This window comes from Ambystoma mexicanum, chromosome 8, assembly GCF_040938575.1.
Source record: "Ambystoma mexicanum isolate Mex_15411 chromosome 8, UKY_AmexF1_1, whole genome shotgun sequence".
Taxonomy (NCBI): domain Eukaryota; kingdom Metazoa; phylum Chordata; class Amphibia; order Caudata; family Ambystomatidae; genus Ambystoma; species Ambystoma mexicanum.
Window position 1 is genome coordinate 80,097,580 of NC_090929.1, and position 15,678 is coordinate 80,113,257.

Consider the following 15,678-nt stretch of genomic DNA (forward strand, 5'->3'; position numbering starts at 1 on the left):
ACCGCAGGTCTCATGCTGGAAGACCACAGAACACCTTCAGGTTAGAGGTCACACAAACAGCATTAGTATCTCCGAGACCCAAAAGCTGTCCATAGACATTAAAACACATGTCATACTTTGTTGACATGTGTTTTAACATTTAACATGACATCTCGTTGCTGTTGTTCTTCAATGAAAAGAATTGAAAGTGCATTCTGTGACCTCTGGTGGGAATTATCAGAGGTAGAGCTTTCCGTGATTTATGACATCCTAGGGTCAGAGCCAGACATATATAAACATATCTGTTATGTTATAACTTTCCCTGGAAATTGGCCATTGCTATGACCTACTCCGCAATACATTTATTACATTCTGAGAAATTGCATAGTTACAATAGACTGAGTGAGATGACTTCCCTGTCAGGATACGTCTGAGACAAGTTCATTGCTATGACTGACTCTGGGACACATTCATGTTCAGGACACACTCAGATCTGTTCAATTTCAGGATACACTGAGAATCGTTCATTCTTATTAAAGGCTCTGAGTCACGCTCACTGTTACAACACAGTCTACAATGGGGTTAGTATTATAAAACACTCAGAGGGAATTACTGTTATAACAAATCCTTATGCATGTTTATAATCTAACATACTCCAGGTCCTTTTTTGTAATAATACACTCTCGTGACGTGTTTATTGTTACAAACTTCTCTGAGACAAATGTACCATTACAAAATGCTCTGAGACAAGTTTCACCCTCTGTAATGTATATATTACAAACCGTGAGATGGGTTTATGGTTATAACACACTCTGAGACACATCTATTGTAACGCTGAGAGCATTTTGTCCAGGAAGCGCGCTATAAAATGGTGCTACTTGTTCGCCCCAATTCTGAAGGGATGAAACTCTCCTGCTTTGGGCCTTGGGTGTGCACCGTGGCTGCGCCTGTAATCCTTCGCCCCTGAGAAGACTAGTTCTCTCGACTCGTCTGGGCTTTACCACCTTGGTGCACATCTGTGATTTAGTTATATCTCTAGATAAAATCACTAGATCAACTATTTCGAAAGATATTTTGATACTTCTGTAAAATTGTGTTTTACAATAAAAATGTTTGGAGCACAGCCTATTGCATTGGTTCCACCATCCTCAGTTCTTCACTTCACCCTCCACGCCATTGTAGACTGTGCAACTTCCCACTTACCAGCTCTGACATTGTGGATGTCCTTCTCGATGCGCTGGCTCCGTGGTTGGTGGAGGTGCAAGCGCAAGTCTAGCTCGGACTTCAGCTCCTCCTTCTTGGCCAACACCACGCTCTCCGAGTTGGCCATGGCCTTGTCAAACCAGTTCTCCAGATGCTCGTAGAAGCCCAGACGGACCCTATGTTTAAAGAAAACATGCTCAATCTACTAACTTTTGCAAGAGTGCTTATTACATTAAATCTAGGTACTCAAGTAGCGACGCAGGAGCACAAGAGATGACATGTGAGGAGTATTACAGGATTTAACATAGCTGTTGAACGAGACATGCTAATATTGAACATCAACGCACTGCTCTGACAGGGAAACATTGTGGCTCTCTGGCCACCTAAGGCAGTTTCATGAAATCCTCCTTAAATACAAATGGGAGACAGGATGGTGAGAAGGACATGCACCGATCTCATTCACCAAGGATCCATCTTACCTTTGCTTCTTTCTCCCTCACTGATTCATTTCACTCTTCCTAACAGTGTAATCCATGTCCACCCAAGATATTTCTTCAACTCTGTCCCAATCACCTGTTTTTCTACCTTTATGTATTTATCCTTTCCCTGCTTCCTAGCTTGCTGCTCTTTCTTTTTATCAATAAACTGTACTCCGTTACTCCACCCTCTGAGTCTTAAGAGAATGATATCGAATCAGGCTAAATCCAGCTCCTTTTATTGTACCTACATAAAACTAAGACAATACCTTCCCTGGTGTGGAGGACACCAAAAGGGTATCTGAGGCGAGTGAGGGAAGCATTTGCTCTTAAGATCGATATTCAACTTGCATGTGAAAGGTCAGCCCCCGCAGAGCTTACTCAGCCCATGAACCTTCTGAGGTCAACACACGGAGTACCATCACATTTGGTAACTTAGAGGTCTACGAAAGGCCAGAAAAGTGTCATGCAAAAACAAGAGTATTAAAAAATGTCTCACTTCAACATGAAACAAATGGCTGCAGCGTTCAACAGCTATTGGGAGCCTAATCCCAAAGAAAAAACATTTAGAGCCCATGGCCATATGCTTCAGATTAACCATCACTGGGCAATATAGGCATCCTCCCAATCCTATCACACGTCCCTGTCGAGGACCACCAGTTCCCCATTAATGGATCGGGCAAAATTCCATCACGTACACCACACAGTGAAACTGATACAACTACAACCCACCGGATTGCACTGGATGCACTGAAGCCACTGAAGGCCCCCCCCTATGTCCGTATTTTGAAGTGGCAGCATAGCAACATGTAGGTCTTTACAACACATCTACATAAATAATCCCTTCCTTCAGCCCTTTCCCATGAGACTAGGGAGGTGCGGCCACTACCCAATAGTCCCCCAAGGGGTGGTTTAATGTGGGAGGACCTCATAGTAAGAAACTCCCCCTTGGGGCACGGGGACAAGGACGATCACCTAAGCTTCAGCCCGTTGAGCCACATCACTCCTCAACATTTCCTAACCCCCCTTCCATACCAAGCTATGTCATCGAAAGTAAGCCCATGTATTTCTGTAAGACATGGAATAGTGTCAGAACAATACATACTGAGATGAGGAAGAAAACAGGATCCATGAAGAGTAACCAACTCTTAAGTACAGCCACAAGGTGGCTCACTGGAGGCATGAGGAATGACAGAGACATTATCTGCACATGTTGACGCTGCACAAGGGCAGAGTCCCAAAAATAAAAAGGAAAGAAGAGGAACTAAAGGAAGTCACGTCACGGGGAAACCAGGAGCCCAGGAGTTTTGAACTCCGAGTGAGGACTGGAATAAAGGCTGTGCTGGGGACACGGGCGGCAGGCTGCGAGAGTCTATTGTGGGTCTGAGAGAAGCAGACCTAACTGCGAGGCAGAAGGGAAGAAGCAGTGGCATCATCGTAACATGGACTGTCTGGTCCCACAGCAGACCCAAGACCATAAGGGGCGGAGGACCGCAAAGGTGCACCGGGAACACCGAAGCAGACAGGAAGAGCAGCAGAAGCCGTTGAACAAGAAACACCACCCCAGAAAGGACCGGTGATGTTCCGCATCCCATGAGAAGGTAAAAGGAGGCACGGGAGACCCGGTAAGAATACAGGGGGAGGCAGGGAGAGGCACACAAAATAATGTTCCTCACCACAGTGGCAGCTATAAGGCTTTGGGGGAACAGAACTGCGTAGAGTCCATCAGGGAGGATCTCCCTCATCCCAGTAGTAACAAAATAACTACTGGACACTGGCAGAGTGAACTCAGCATCCGAGGAGAATGTCCTTGTCGCAATGGCAGCAATAAACCCACCGACCACCAGAGAAGGGTCTGGCACCCTAACCACTTAAAAGCAAGCATAAGAAGAGAACTTCCTCATGGTAGTGGTAGCAATAAGCCCACTGACCACCAAAGAAGGGTCTGGGACCCTAACCACTTAAAAGCAAGCATCAGAGGAGAGCTTCCTCATTGTAGTGGCAACAATAAGCCCACTGACCACCAGAGAAGGGTCTGGCACCCTAACCACTTAAAAGCAAGCATAAGAAGAGAACTTCCTCATGGTAGTGGTAGCAATAAGCCCACTGACCACCAAAGAAGGGTCTGGGACCCTACCAAGAGTGAACTGAGCATCTGAGGAGAACTTCCTAGTGCAATAGCAACCACAAGCACACTGACCACCAGAGAAGGTCTGGGACCCCAATACTGGAGATCGGAAAACCAGAGGAGAACTTACTCGGCAAAGTGGCAAAGATAAGTCCATTGACCAGCAGAGAAGGGTTTAGGACTTGGCTGGTACTGAGAGGGAGTAGAAAAACATACAGCAAGTTGAAAGGCACGAATAACAGGAGAAGGGAGACATTCTTTGGGGGATGACACAAAACCCCTTGGGACATATTCAAAAGACTCCAGGGGAAGGGAGTCATTCCCCCTGTCCTTATTGTGAACTGTACATTCTTCTTGTCCAGAAAGTGGAGTTGTGCAAAGAGTGTGTGGAACCCACAAGTCGGGGAAGGGAGTAATTCCCCCCAGCAACCTTTTTTCAAGTTAAAATTCTTTTGAATATCACCCGAACACCAGGAGAAGGGAGTCATTCTCCTGGTGAAGGAACTTTCTGTTGTATTATATTAGTCTTTAGTTGCAGAGTAAGGGATAGAAGTAGGTGGTGACACGGGACGGTGGACTTTGATTTTGACTGACATTCTGACGGATCCTTTAGTATTAGTTTGAGGCAGGGAAACTTCTATTAGATGATGGGATAGTGAGGGTCTCTTTCCTTTATAAATAAAAGCCTATAACCACCACCATGCCACCTTTGTGTCAGCTTCCTTCTTCAACACCCTTACAGTACACTTCTCATCCTATACCAGTAATGGGCAACCTGAGGCCCACCAGACATTTTAAACTACAAGCCCCATCATTTCTAGCCAGCATATTCAATGGTGATGGATCACGGGAAACAAAGACTGCCCAACACTGGCTTCCTATACCAGTTTCCTTCAGATATCACCCCTCTGGGTTTCATCCCAGCTTCCTTAACTTATGCTTTACCTGAGCCTAAAGGCACCTGCCAATTATACATTTATAAAATGTAACAATTATATTGTTTAATTTCCTAAGCAGACAGGTTCCTGCAACTAACTCATCTCCACATCACTTCACGCAGCCAAACCAAGTCATAGAAGGCCTAGAAGGACCCTGAGAAACAGAAGTGACCAAGGTGATCCTTCAACCCACACAGCCACGCACCGTCATGGATGGGCTAGAAGGAACCAGAGGAAAAGTAGTGAGGAAGGTGGTCCTTCAATCCACAAAGCCAAACCAAGTCATGGATGGCCTAGAAGGAGCCTGAGGAACAGTAGTGAGGAAGGTGGTCCTTCAATCCACACAGCCACACACAGTCATGGATGGGGTAGAAGAACAAGAGGAACAGTAGTGAGGAAGGTGGTCCTTCAACCCACACAGCCACACACAGTCATGGATGGGCTAGAAGGAACCAGAGGAAAAGTAGTGAGGAAGGTGGTCCTTCAACCCACACAGCCACGCACAGTCATGGATGGGCTAGAAGGAACCAGAGGAAAAGTAGTGAGGAAGGTGGTCCTTCAACCCACACAGCCACGCACAGTCATGGATGGGCTAGAAGGAACCAGAGGAAAAGTAGTGAGGAAGGTGGTCCTTCAACCCACAAAGCCAAACCAAGTCATGGATGGCCTAGAAGGAGCCTGAGGAACAGTAGTGAGGAAGGTGGTCCTTCAATCCACACAGCCACACACAGTCATGGATGGGGTAGAAGAACAAGAGGAACAGTAGTGAGGAAGGTGGTCCTTCAATCCACACAGCCACACACAGTCATGGATGGGGTAGAAGGAACCAGAGGAAAAGTAGTGAGGAAGGTGGTCCTTCAACCCACAAAGCCAAACCAAGTCATGGATGGCCTAGAAGGAGCCTGAGGAACAGTAGTGAGGAAGGTGGTCCTTCAACCCACACAGCCACACACAGTCATGGATGGGGTAGAAGAACCAGAGGAACAGTAGTGAGGAAGGTGGTCCTTCAACCCACACAGCCACACACAGTCATGGATGGGGTAGAAGAACCAGAGGAACAGTAGTGAGGAAGGTGGTCCTTCAACCCACACAGCCACACAGTCATGGATGGGCTATAAGGAACACGAGGAACAGTAGTGAGGAAAGTGATCCTTAAATCCACACAGTCGTGGATGGGCTATAAAGATCCTAAGGAACATTCATGAGTAAAGTGATCCTACAACTCAAAGAGCCACACAAAGTCATGGATGGGCTATAAGGATCCTGAGGCACAGTAGTGAGCAAGGTGATACTTTAATCGGATGTATGTTATCATTCCGAAAAGCTTGAACCACAAAATGCCGGGGCCCACTTTACCACATTTTGTAATTCTAGCTTTTTGTAAATAGGGCAATCGTCCTCTGCTATCTCTTTTATGCATGCAGGGGACACCCCTGGCACCCCTGAACCTGTAAATACCGAACTACGTGAGCGGGGGACACCCCACAACACTCTGTCTTTTGGGGCAAACCCCTTCAATCCACCCAGCCACAAACAGTCATGGATGGGCTTGAAGGTACCAGAGGAACCATGGTGATCCTTCAACCCACACAGCCACACACAGTCATGGATGGGCTAGAAGAACCAGAGGAACAGTAGTGAGCAAGGTGATCCTTCAATCCACACAGCCACGGATGGGCTAGAAGAACCAGAGGAACAGTAGTGAGGAAGGTGCTCCTTCAACCCACACCGCCACACACAATCATGGATGGGCTAGAAGAACCAGAGGAACAGTAGTGAGGAAGGTGGTCCTTCAACCCACACCGCCACACACAATCATGGATGGGCTAGAAGAACCAGAGGAACAGTAGTGAGTAAGGAGGTCCTTCAACCCACACCGCCACACACAATCATGGATGGTCTAGAAGAACCAGAGGAACAGTAGTGAGGAAGGTGCTCCTTCAACCCACACAGCCGCACACAGTCATGGATGGGCTAGAAGGAAACGTAGGCCCAGTAGTGAGCAAGGTGATCCTTCAACCCACACAGCCACACACAATCATGGATGGGCTAGAAGGAACCCGAGGAACAGTAGTGAGGAAGGTGGTCCTTCAACCCACACAGCCACACACAGTCATGGATGGGCAAGAATACAAAAAGGTGGCAGGTGCCCCTCTCTAGAATGAACATGGCATGATAACCTGTTCAGTGGTTTTTACCCACTTGAGAGTCCACAGCCATCACTTTTTGCTCACTGTTCCTTTCACAAAGGAGGAATATCCATTTGCATATCAGTTTTTGTCCCAGCCAACAATGGCAGTCTTGCACCGAAATGCCAGGCAAGTCTCCTTTCAACAAGAGTACCAACAGCAACTCCATACACGTGTTTCAGCCTTGTTGGGCCTCATCAGTGAGGTGGAGCTGTGCCTCCCTGAGCACAGTGAGCAAGGGGTCCACGTCTGGGTTCCCCCAGTTAACTAGGGTGACCAAGAAGGAACCCAAGGAACTGTAGTGAGGAAGGTGGTACTTCAACCCACACAGCCACACATAGTCATGGATGGGCTACGAGGATCCTGAGGCACAGTAGTGAGCAAGGTGATCCTTCAACCCACGGAGCCAAACAGTCATGGATGGGCTAGAAGGAACCAGAGGAACAGTAGTGAGGAAAGTGATCCTTAAATCCACACAGTCGTGGATGGGCTATAAAGATCCTAAGGCACATTCATGAGTAAAGTGATCCTACAACACAAAGAGCCAGACAAAGTCATGGATGAGCTATAAGGATCCTGAGGCACAGTAGTGAGCAAGGTGATACTTTAATCGGATGTACGTTATCATTGCGAATTCCGAAAAGCTTGAACCACAAAATGCCGGGGCCCAGTTTACCACATTTTGTAATTCTAGCTTTTTGTAAATAGGGCAATTGTCCTCCGCTGTCTCTTTTATGCATGCAGGGGACACCCCTGGCACCCCTGAACCTGTAAATACCGAACTACGTGAGCGGTGGACACCCTACAACACTCGCATTCAAAATTGTATTCTCTGTCTTTTGGGGCAAACCCCTTCAATCCACCCAGCCACAAACAGTCATGGGTGGGCTTGAAGGTACCAGAGGAACCATAGTGATCCTTCAACCCACACAGCCACACACAGCCACGGATGGGCTAGAAGAACCAGAGGAACAGTAGTGAGGAAGGTGCTCCTTCAACCCACACCGCCACACACAATCATGGATGGGCTAGAAGGAAACTGAGGCCCAGTAGTGAGCACGGTGGTCCTTCAACCCACACAGCCACACACAGTCATGGATGGGCTAGAAGAACCAGAGGAACAGTAGTGAGGAAGGTGCTCCTTCAACCCACACCGCCACACACAATCATGGATGGGCTAGAAGGAAACTGAGGCCCAGTAGTGAGCACGGTGGTCCTTCAACCCACACAGCCACACATAGTCATGGATGGGCTAGAAGAACCAGAGGAACAGTAGTGAGGAAGGTGGTCCTTCAATCCACACAGCCACACACAATCATGGATGGGCTAGAAGGAAACTGAGGCCCAGTAGTGAGCACGGTGGTCCTTCAACCCACCACAGCCACACACAGTCATGGATGGGCTAGAAGAACCAGAGGAACAGTAGTGAGGAAGGTGGTCCTTCAATCCACACAGCCACACACAGTCATGGATGGGCTAGAAGGAAACTGAGGCCCAGTAGTGAGCAAGGTGATCCTTCAACCCACACAGCCACACACAGTCATGGATGTACTAGAAGGAACCAGAGGAAGAGTAGTGAGCAAGGGTGAACCCCTGGATTGACTGTAGAATATGCGAATGACCAAGAAGAGTGGGTGGACGGTTGAGGCATTGCGTGATTTCTACATACAGGTTTTATGGGCAAACCCCCACCCATAACAGTATAGAAAGAATTCAGTGAAGGGTGAGTCATCCAATTCTCTCACCCATTTAGATAAAATGGAGCCAACTAAGTTCCGGTTCTTTACAGTGAGTGGAGAGAAAATGATAGCCAGGAAAGCAGACTTAAGAAACAATCCCCCAAAAGTTCAGACTGGTAAATAACAAACATCGGGTGAGAATACACCTTAGGGGTAAGCAATCTGGCATTTTCTTGGATTACAAAGTGTGGTCCAACAGTGCTTGTATGCATTTGTTTTTATGTACCACAAATGTTTTTTGTACACTATGTAGACAATTCTCAAAGAATTGGCAATCTAAAAATAGCACAGGGGATGTTACATTTGTGTATCTCCCTTATGGGAAACGTGCAGGTCACCTTAGTCTCACAGATAACCTGTCGATTTCAAGAAGGCAGTGCTGCAGCACAAACTATGCACTGACCAGTCCTCTAGCATATATTAGTGTTGGTAGCATGCACCAGACACTAATGTGCGATGGGCCAATGTCAACAAAATAAAAAAGCATTTTGCTCTCTTTTTGGAGGATAGAATTACAAATGGGACAGCAGAGGTTTATACCACGTGCAGACTCCCCAAAAGTCTGATGGTTATTAAAGGGGAGTGTCTAGTTTTTCTCCAAAAATGAACTAACTGTTCAATAGTTATTATTTGCAAACACCAGACTCTGCAGCAGTTAATTTCCTTGTGGGTCCGGCTATTACGGGTTAAGTTTCTTGTGTAATGGTCTGTTGGAAAATATAACTTGCCAAATGATGTTCCATTCAAGTTTGTGTTGCCCACATCATTTATATAGCTCTGTGGATGTTATAGAACCCCTTGCCAGAACAAACAAAGGGGATTAAGGCCGCTCGGGTTTTCTCACATTGGTTTTCCAGTATAGGTAGTTGGTGAAGGGCCTTAGGGGGGTCAGGATGACAAAATGGACAAAACCTCACTGCTTCTGGGGCCTTCTTTCATCAAGAATTTGGGGAACCCGATTATGGGAAAGTGTTGGCTTAGGGGATGCTCTAATTTTCCACTCCCCCAAATCGCTGTTCCTTTGTCCCTTGGACAGTGGAGTTTCTTTAAAGCTTGGCCTGAAGTTCTTGGTCTTAGTCTCTGTCCTTTTATCTTTCTGGTTCTGCCCTCTCTCTTGTGGTTTCTCTTTCTCCTGTCTTGGAGTCGCTTATGTTTTCGTGCAGATGAACAAGTTACTTACCCCATGTAACGTTCTTTCGACTGGATGTTCCTTCCACGTATTCTTCATCTTTGATATTTGTTATCCAGCTTCAGAAGCTTTGGAATTTTTTTCCGGCATATGGTACTGTGCAGTTATGGCGTCGACTTGATGTCCCTCAAAGGCCTCCGTCTCGAGGATGATGTCATTGAAGGTATATATAGCACACGCAGCGCCCGTTGGCTTCAGCTCTGTTTTTTTCTCACAGTAGAAATACCTGCACAACCACAGGTTTGAACGTACTCCACCTTGAAGGAGCGAAAGCTGTAGTAGCATGGGAAATTCTACTGAGGGATAGGTTAGGAGAGCAATGAGGAATGCATGGGAGGAACATCAGTCGAAAGAACATTACCAGGGGTAAGTAACTTGTTCTTCGAATGGATTGTGTCCTCCCACATATTCCTCATCTTTGATAGACTGCCAAAGCAGTATTTGATTTGGAGGAGGGAGTAGAATTTAGTCTTTAAAGGTTCTCATGAACCAAATGCAGGACTGCTTTTCGAAAGCTCCCATCCTGACCAAGGGAAGACTGCAGGCAGCAATGTTTTGTGAACGAGTGAATAGTAGACCATGTTGCAGCTTCACAAATACCTTTTACGGTACACCACTTTGCAGAGCTGTAGAGGTAGCCATGCCTCTCAGAAACCATGCGTGAAGGATGAGTGTTTTGACCTCTGGGTGGAGAACCTGACCCTCCTCGCGAGAGAAGGTCCTCTCTTAGTGGAAGACATATTGGAAGACAGATGGACATGTCCAGAAGGTCCGGATACTATGTCCTCCTGGCCCAATCCAGGGCAATTAGGATCATGTGTTTCCCAAACTTTCTCAACCTCCTGATCATGTGCGGAATGACGGAGACTGGAGGAAATGCGTACAGGAGTGAAAACTCCCAGTCCACTTCGAACATGTCCCCTAGAGCTCCTCTTGGGAAAATTCCCTGGAGCACTACAGTTCGCACTTCCGGTTAACACTGGTCGCGAACAGATCCACTTGAGGGGTTCCCCAAAGGGTGAAGATCTCTTGAAGGACTTCCTGAGCTAATTGCCACTCGTGGGAGACTGCTCTGGCTGCTCAGAGCGTCCGCTGCCATGCTCTCTTCTCCGGCTAAGTGAACTGCCTATAGAGAGATACCTTCTTGAATTGCCCAGTACCAGAGCTGCATTGCCTTTCTGCACAGTGGTAGTGACCCTACACTTCCTCTCTTGTTGAGGTAGTACATGGCCACTGTGTTGTCTGTCATTATCAGGACATTCTTTCCCCGCAAAGAGGGCAGGAAGGCCTTCAGCGCTAGTCTGATTGCCATCAGTTCCAAAAGATTGATATGTAGTTTGGACTCCGATGGAAACCAATGACCGTTGACTGTCATATCGTTGGTGTGGGCTCCCCACGCCGTGAGTGAGATGTCCGTCACTACCGTTATCTCCAGCCATGGTTGCCAAAAGGGTTCTCCCATCAGAATGTTGTCCTTGCAGGCCTACCACAGAAGATCCAGTGTGACCTGCTTCGAACCTGAAGTAGGTCCGGCATCTTTCCTGAGAACTGGGACCATTGAGTTCTGAAAGCCCATTAAAAGGGATCTCATTCCCAGGCGGGCCTCTGGCACCAGAAAGATGCAGGATGCCATGAGACCAAGCAACCTCAGAAAATCGAAGGCCGGTAGAAATTTGGTGACCATCTATAGCATGTCTTAAGCCCTCACCTCGGGTGACGAGCTCTTTCCCAAAGATGTATCCAGAACAGCTCTGATGAACTGTAGGTTGTGCGAAGGTGTCATATGGGACTTCTTGTAATTGAGGGAGAAGCCCAGTCTGTGGAGAGAGCGTCAGGTGACGTTGAGATGATCCCGGACTTGTTCGGGAGAACGCACCCTGATCAGCCAATCATCCAGGTATGGGTAAATGTGAATACCACCCTCTCCTGAGACTCGCTGCCGCTACCGCCATCAGTTTGCTGAAAACCTCGGGCAGAGGTCAGCACGAATGGCAGAACTCGAAATTGATAATGAGAACTGCCAATTGCGAACCCCAGGTATTTTCTGTTCTTGAGATGGATTGGCACATGAAAATAAGCGTCCTGAAGGTCCAATGACACCATTCAATCCTGGAGTTGGAGGGCCTGAAGGATGTGAGAAAGTATGACCATCTTGAACTTGTCCTTCCTGAGGAACTTCAAGTATCTCAAGTCCAAGACGGGTCTCAGTCTTCTGTCCTTTTTGGGTATTAGGAAATAAGGGGAATACCATACCTTGTTCCTCTACGCTACAGGCACCGGTTCCATGGCACCTTTCTGTAGCAGGGTTAACATTTACTGCACAAGGAGCGGATCTGGACTCCTCAAAGAGCGGCTCCCAGGTGGATTGCTCTGAGGTCTCTGTATGAAAGGAAGACTGTACCCATGGGCTATGGTTTCCAATGCCCAAGCATCCGAAGTAATGTCTCGCCATTCTTTTAGATGCTGAGACAGTCTGCCCCCCACTGGTGAACTGTGACTCAAGACCTCAAGAGAGGTTTTGAGGCAGCTGATGCAGTGGTAGATGGTAAAGATGCCCCTGCTTTAGCTGGCTTTGCACCTCTCCCTCGTCCACCATGAGGGAACTTTCATTGGCCTCTTTGACCAGCCATTCCTCTCGCTCTTACAACCGAGGAGTAGTAGAGAAAAGATCTACCTCTCAAAGGCTGTCCACTAGGGCGAAAAAGCTGCTGCTGCCTAATAGCGGCACCTAAAGATTTGGCTGCCGCTTTTGAGGTCGGCAACTTCTCAAGGCTCTCTTCAGTCTTGTTGCCAAAAAGGTGAGACCCGTCAAAGGGCATGTTGAGGAGTCTGGATTGCACATCCGGTGCAAAACCCGATTTCCTCAACCACGCAAATTCGCGCATAACGGTGCTAGTAGCCATGGCTCTGCTGAAGCTCTCAGCAGAATCTAGACCTGACTGAAGAGACTCGCACATGGCTTCTTTGCCGTCTCTAATTATAGCTAAGAACCCGTCTCTTTCATCCCCCTCAGGAATGTGCTCTGCAGCCATGGAAATGCAGTCCCATAGAGTGAATGTAAATTTTGCAAGGGCACATGTGGAGTAGGCTGATTTGAGCACCGTACTCCCTGCAGAAAATACCTTGCTTGCCCATCCATCTACTCTTTTGTCGTCCCTATCTGGAGGGATGGTAGGGTAAGCTGTTTGCTTAGAAGTTGCGGTAGTTGCCTGTTCCGCCAGACTCTCTGGAGTGAGATGTTTAGACAGGTAGTCATGGTCACTACTGGAAGGCAGTACTTCTTGGTCAAGTTTTTATTCACAGCCGGATTGGTTTCTGGCATCTCCCAATTCGCTGCCACCCTTTTTTGCAGAGCAATGTGGAAAGGTAATATAGGATCTGACTGAGGACCCTTATCCAGAATGTCCGTCAGATCATCCTGTTCAAATGGTAACGGAGGCCTTCTCCACCCCATATATTCCACTACCTTGGACATGAGCTGTCTGTATGGTACATCAGCATGCTCCCCAGCCTCTGGTCTTCCAGACTCAAGCTCAGGTGAGGTGTCCACCCCACTGGCTGTCTGCAGGCTGTCATAAAGGTCATTCAACCTTGATTCCGCAGAGATAAAACTTTCTGGCACATTTGGGGTACCAAATTGGAGGCCAAATGGTGTTAATTTTCCTAATAAATTGAGGTAAGGGACTTAAAATAGTCCTTCCTTGGTAAAGACGCTTACGTTTTTTCAGGCATCAAGGGTTTGATGAATAGTGGATTCGACGCTGGAGGATTTGTCGAAACTTTTTTCACTGGCGCCATAGGTTTTGATGGGGCGGTCGATGTCGACAGTGCAGCTGGCTTTGATGATGCAGCTGGCATCGACGCCGTCGAAGGTGATGCTGATGTCAAGTGCTTGGCTGACTTCGAAGGCGCATCCAGCATCGATGGTGCGACTACCTCGACCTGTGTTTCTTATGTTTTCGGCTCAACGGATCGTCCAATGATATGTTATTGACTCGAGGCCTCGACAGCTCTCATGAGGATCAGGCCTTCGTCCCGGGCTCGGGGGCGCGCAGGATCTTTTTCAAGCCCTTTCCTAACCGGCTTCTTTGGAAGGCGCGGTAGGATCATGGCTTACCGTGGCTTTCTGCTTTTCAAAGATTTTTAGCATTTCTGCTCTAAAAGCCTCCCATCCGGCAGGAGTGGATTTTTCGGTCGGGCAAGATACCCTCTCAAGGGAGGTGTCCGCCGATGAAGTCGAAGGACACCAATGGTGCCTCTTTTTGGACTTATTCGACAACGATGATGAGGAGTGGTGGGAGCCACTCCTCGATCTCAACCTCTTAACTTTCTTCCTCTGAGAAGAGTAGCCTCTCGACTCGTCGGTCGAAGGCTTTTGGTACGTGTAGATGATTTTGGGTTTGGACCTACCGGCAACTTCCCCTTTCGCTCCTTCAGGGCCTTCCCGGTCATCGACTGGCACTTGGAGCAGGCCGAGGTCTTATGCTCCGCCCCGAGACACCATAGACATATACTGTGTGGATCAGTCAATGACATCTTCTATTCACAATCGTGACACTTCTTGAACCCGGTCTTCGGGGTAGTCGGTGTCGACGAAGAAGACATACTCACATATGATATTTAATGAAGCGCGCCGTATTTCTCGAACGATAGCATTCGTAAAAAAGCGGAACTGAAGGCAACGGGCGCAGCGCGTGCTATATATAACTTCGATGACATCATCCTCGAGACAGAGGCCTTCGAGGGACATGGAGTCGACGCCATCGACGCACAGCGCCCTCTGCCGAAATTTGTTGTGCGGAGCAGCTGGAGCTGGATGACAAATATCAAAGATGAAGAATACGTGGGAGGACACAATCCATTCAAAATAGTTATTTCTAGGTTGAGGATGGATAGCAGGGACAGTGGGGCCCACTCTTTACCTCCTCCAGATCCTACGTCACAGAGGCTGGCGGCATTCAGCCCAAAATATATGACTGTCAACGCTGTTTCCCACCCACCCGATCTATGTCACTGGCTGAAGGCAGGACATTGTCCCTTGGTTACGTTACCTTGGCATCAGATTTTCATCCATGGGTGCACAGTCATAACGATTGGAAAAGAGCCTTGTCACTTAGGATGACAGCTGGTGGTTCTACGTTTTCAATGGAAAGTGGGTCTTAGTGTGCTTTCGTCAGTCCTATCGTTCAAAGGCTGCGGCTGAGGCCCTCATATTAGTTAGCTACATGGGTGGACAAACACCATACTTGACAGAAGTAAAAAACAGCTTTCTCAATACCCTGCTTGAGAGGGCCTCCTCAAGCTTGACCAGGGAAGAACAAGGAGAATGCCCGTTAATCTCCTCCTAGAATTGCAGAATCTTTTCTCATGTGCCTAGGTGGAATCCCCGGTTTGTGAAATTAATCTGTGTGAATTTGTACTCTTGTTGCTTTCTTACATAAAAGGACGGCCTGTTGAATTATAGATGTATTTCTTGTGGAACAACCCAGAATAATGCAAAGGTGCTCCAGTGGGAAGCTACAAAATCATTAGTGCGTAGAAAGATTAGACAATTATAGATAAAGCAGTACAGATTCCAAGACAGGAGCTATAGTGTGACCTTAGGACTGAGGGCCGTTGATCAATATCTAAACCCAGATATGTGTTCCTTTTGCACCAAATTCCAGCTGAGTGTTTTGGCACGTCAGCCGCTGGTTGGGTGATGGCCAGGTCTGGATTGTAGCGCGTGTCTTCTCTTTTAGTTGCTCAAGTTTAGAAGCAATGGCAAATGTTTTGTTCTTCTGCTCTTCCTGTTCTAGTATGAGAAAGAAGTGGCTGTAACCACTGTTGAGAAAAGC

The 15,678-nt window shown here is 47.6% G+C and overlaps 1 protein-coding gene across 1 annotated transcript in view; it reads right to left on the minus strand.

Annotated features, from left to right (window-relative positions):
- CCDC180 (coiled-coil domain containing 180) overlaps positions 1-15,678 on the minus strand; it is a 728,974-nt gene that overhangs the window by 257,616 nt on the left and 455,680 nt on the right. Inside the window, exon 19 of the mRNA XM_069609330.1 lies at positions 1,183-1,358. Coding sequence (XP_069465431.1) covers positions 1,183-1,358 — 176 coding nt within the window. The remainder of the gene's footprint in view (positions 1-1,182; positions 1,359-15,678) is intronic.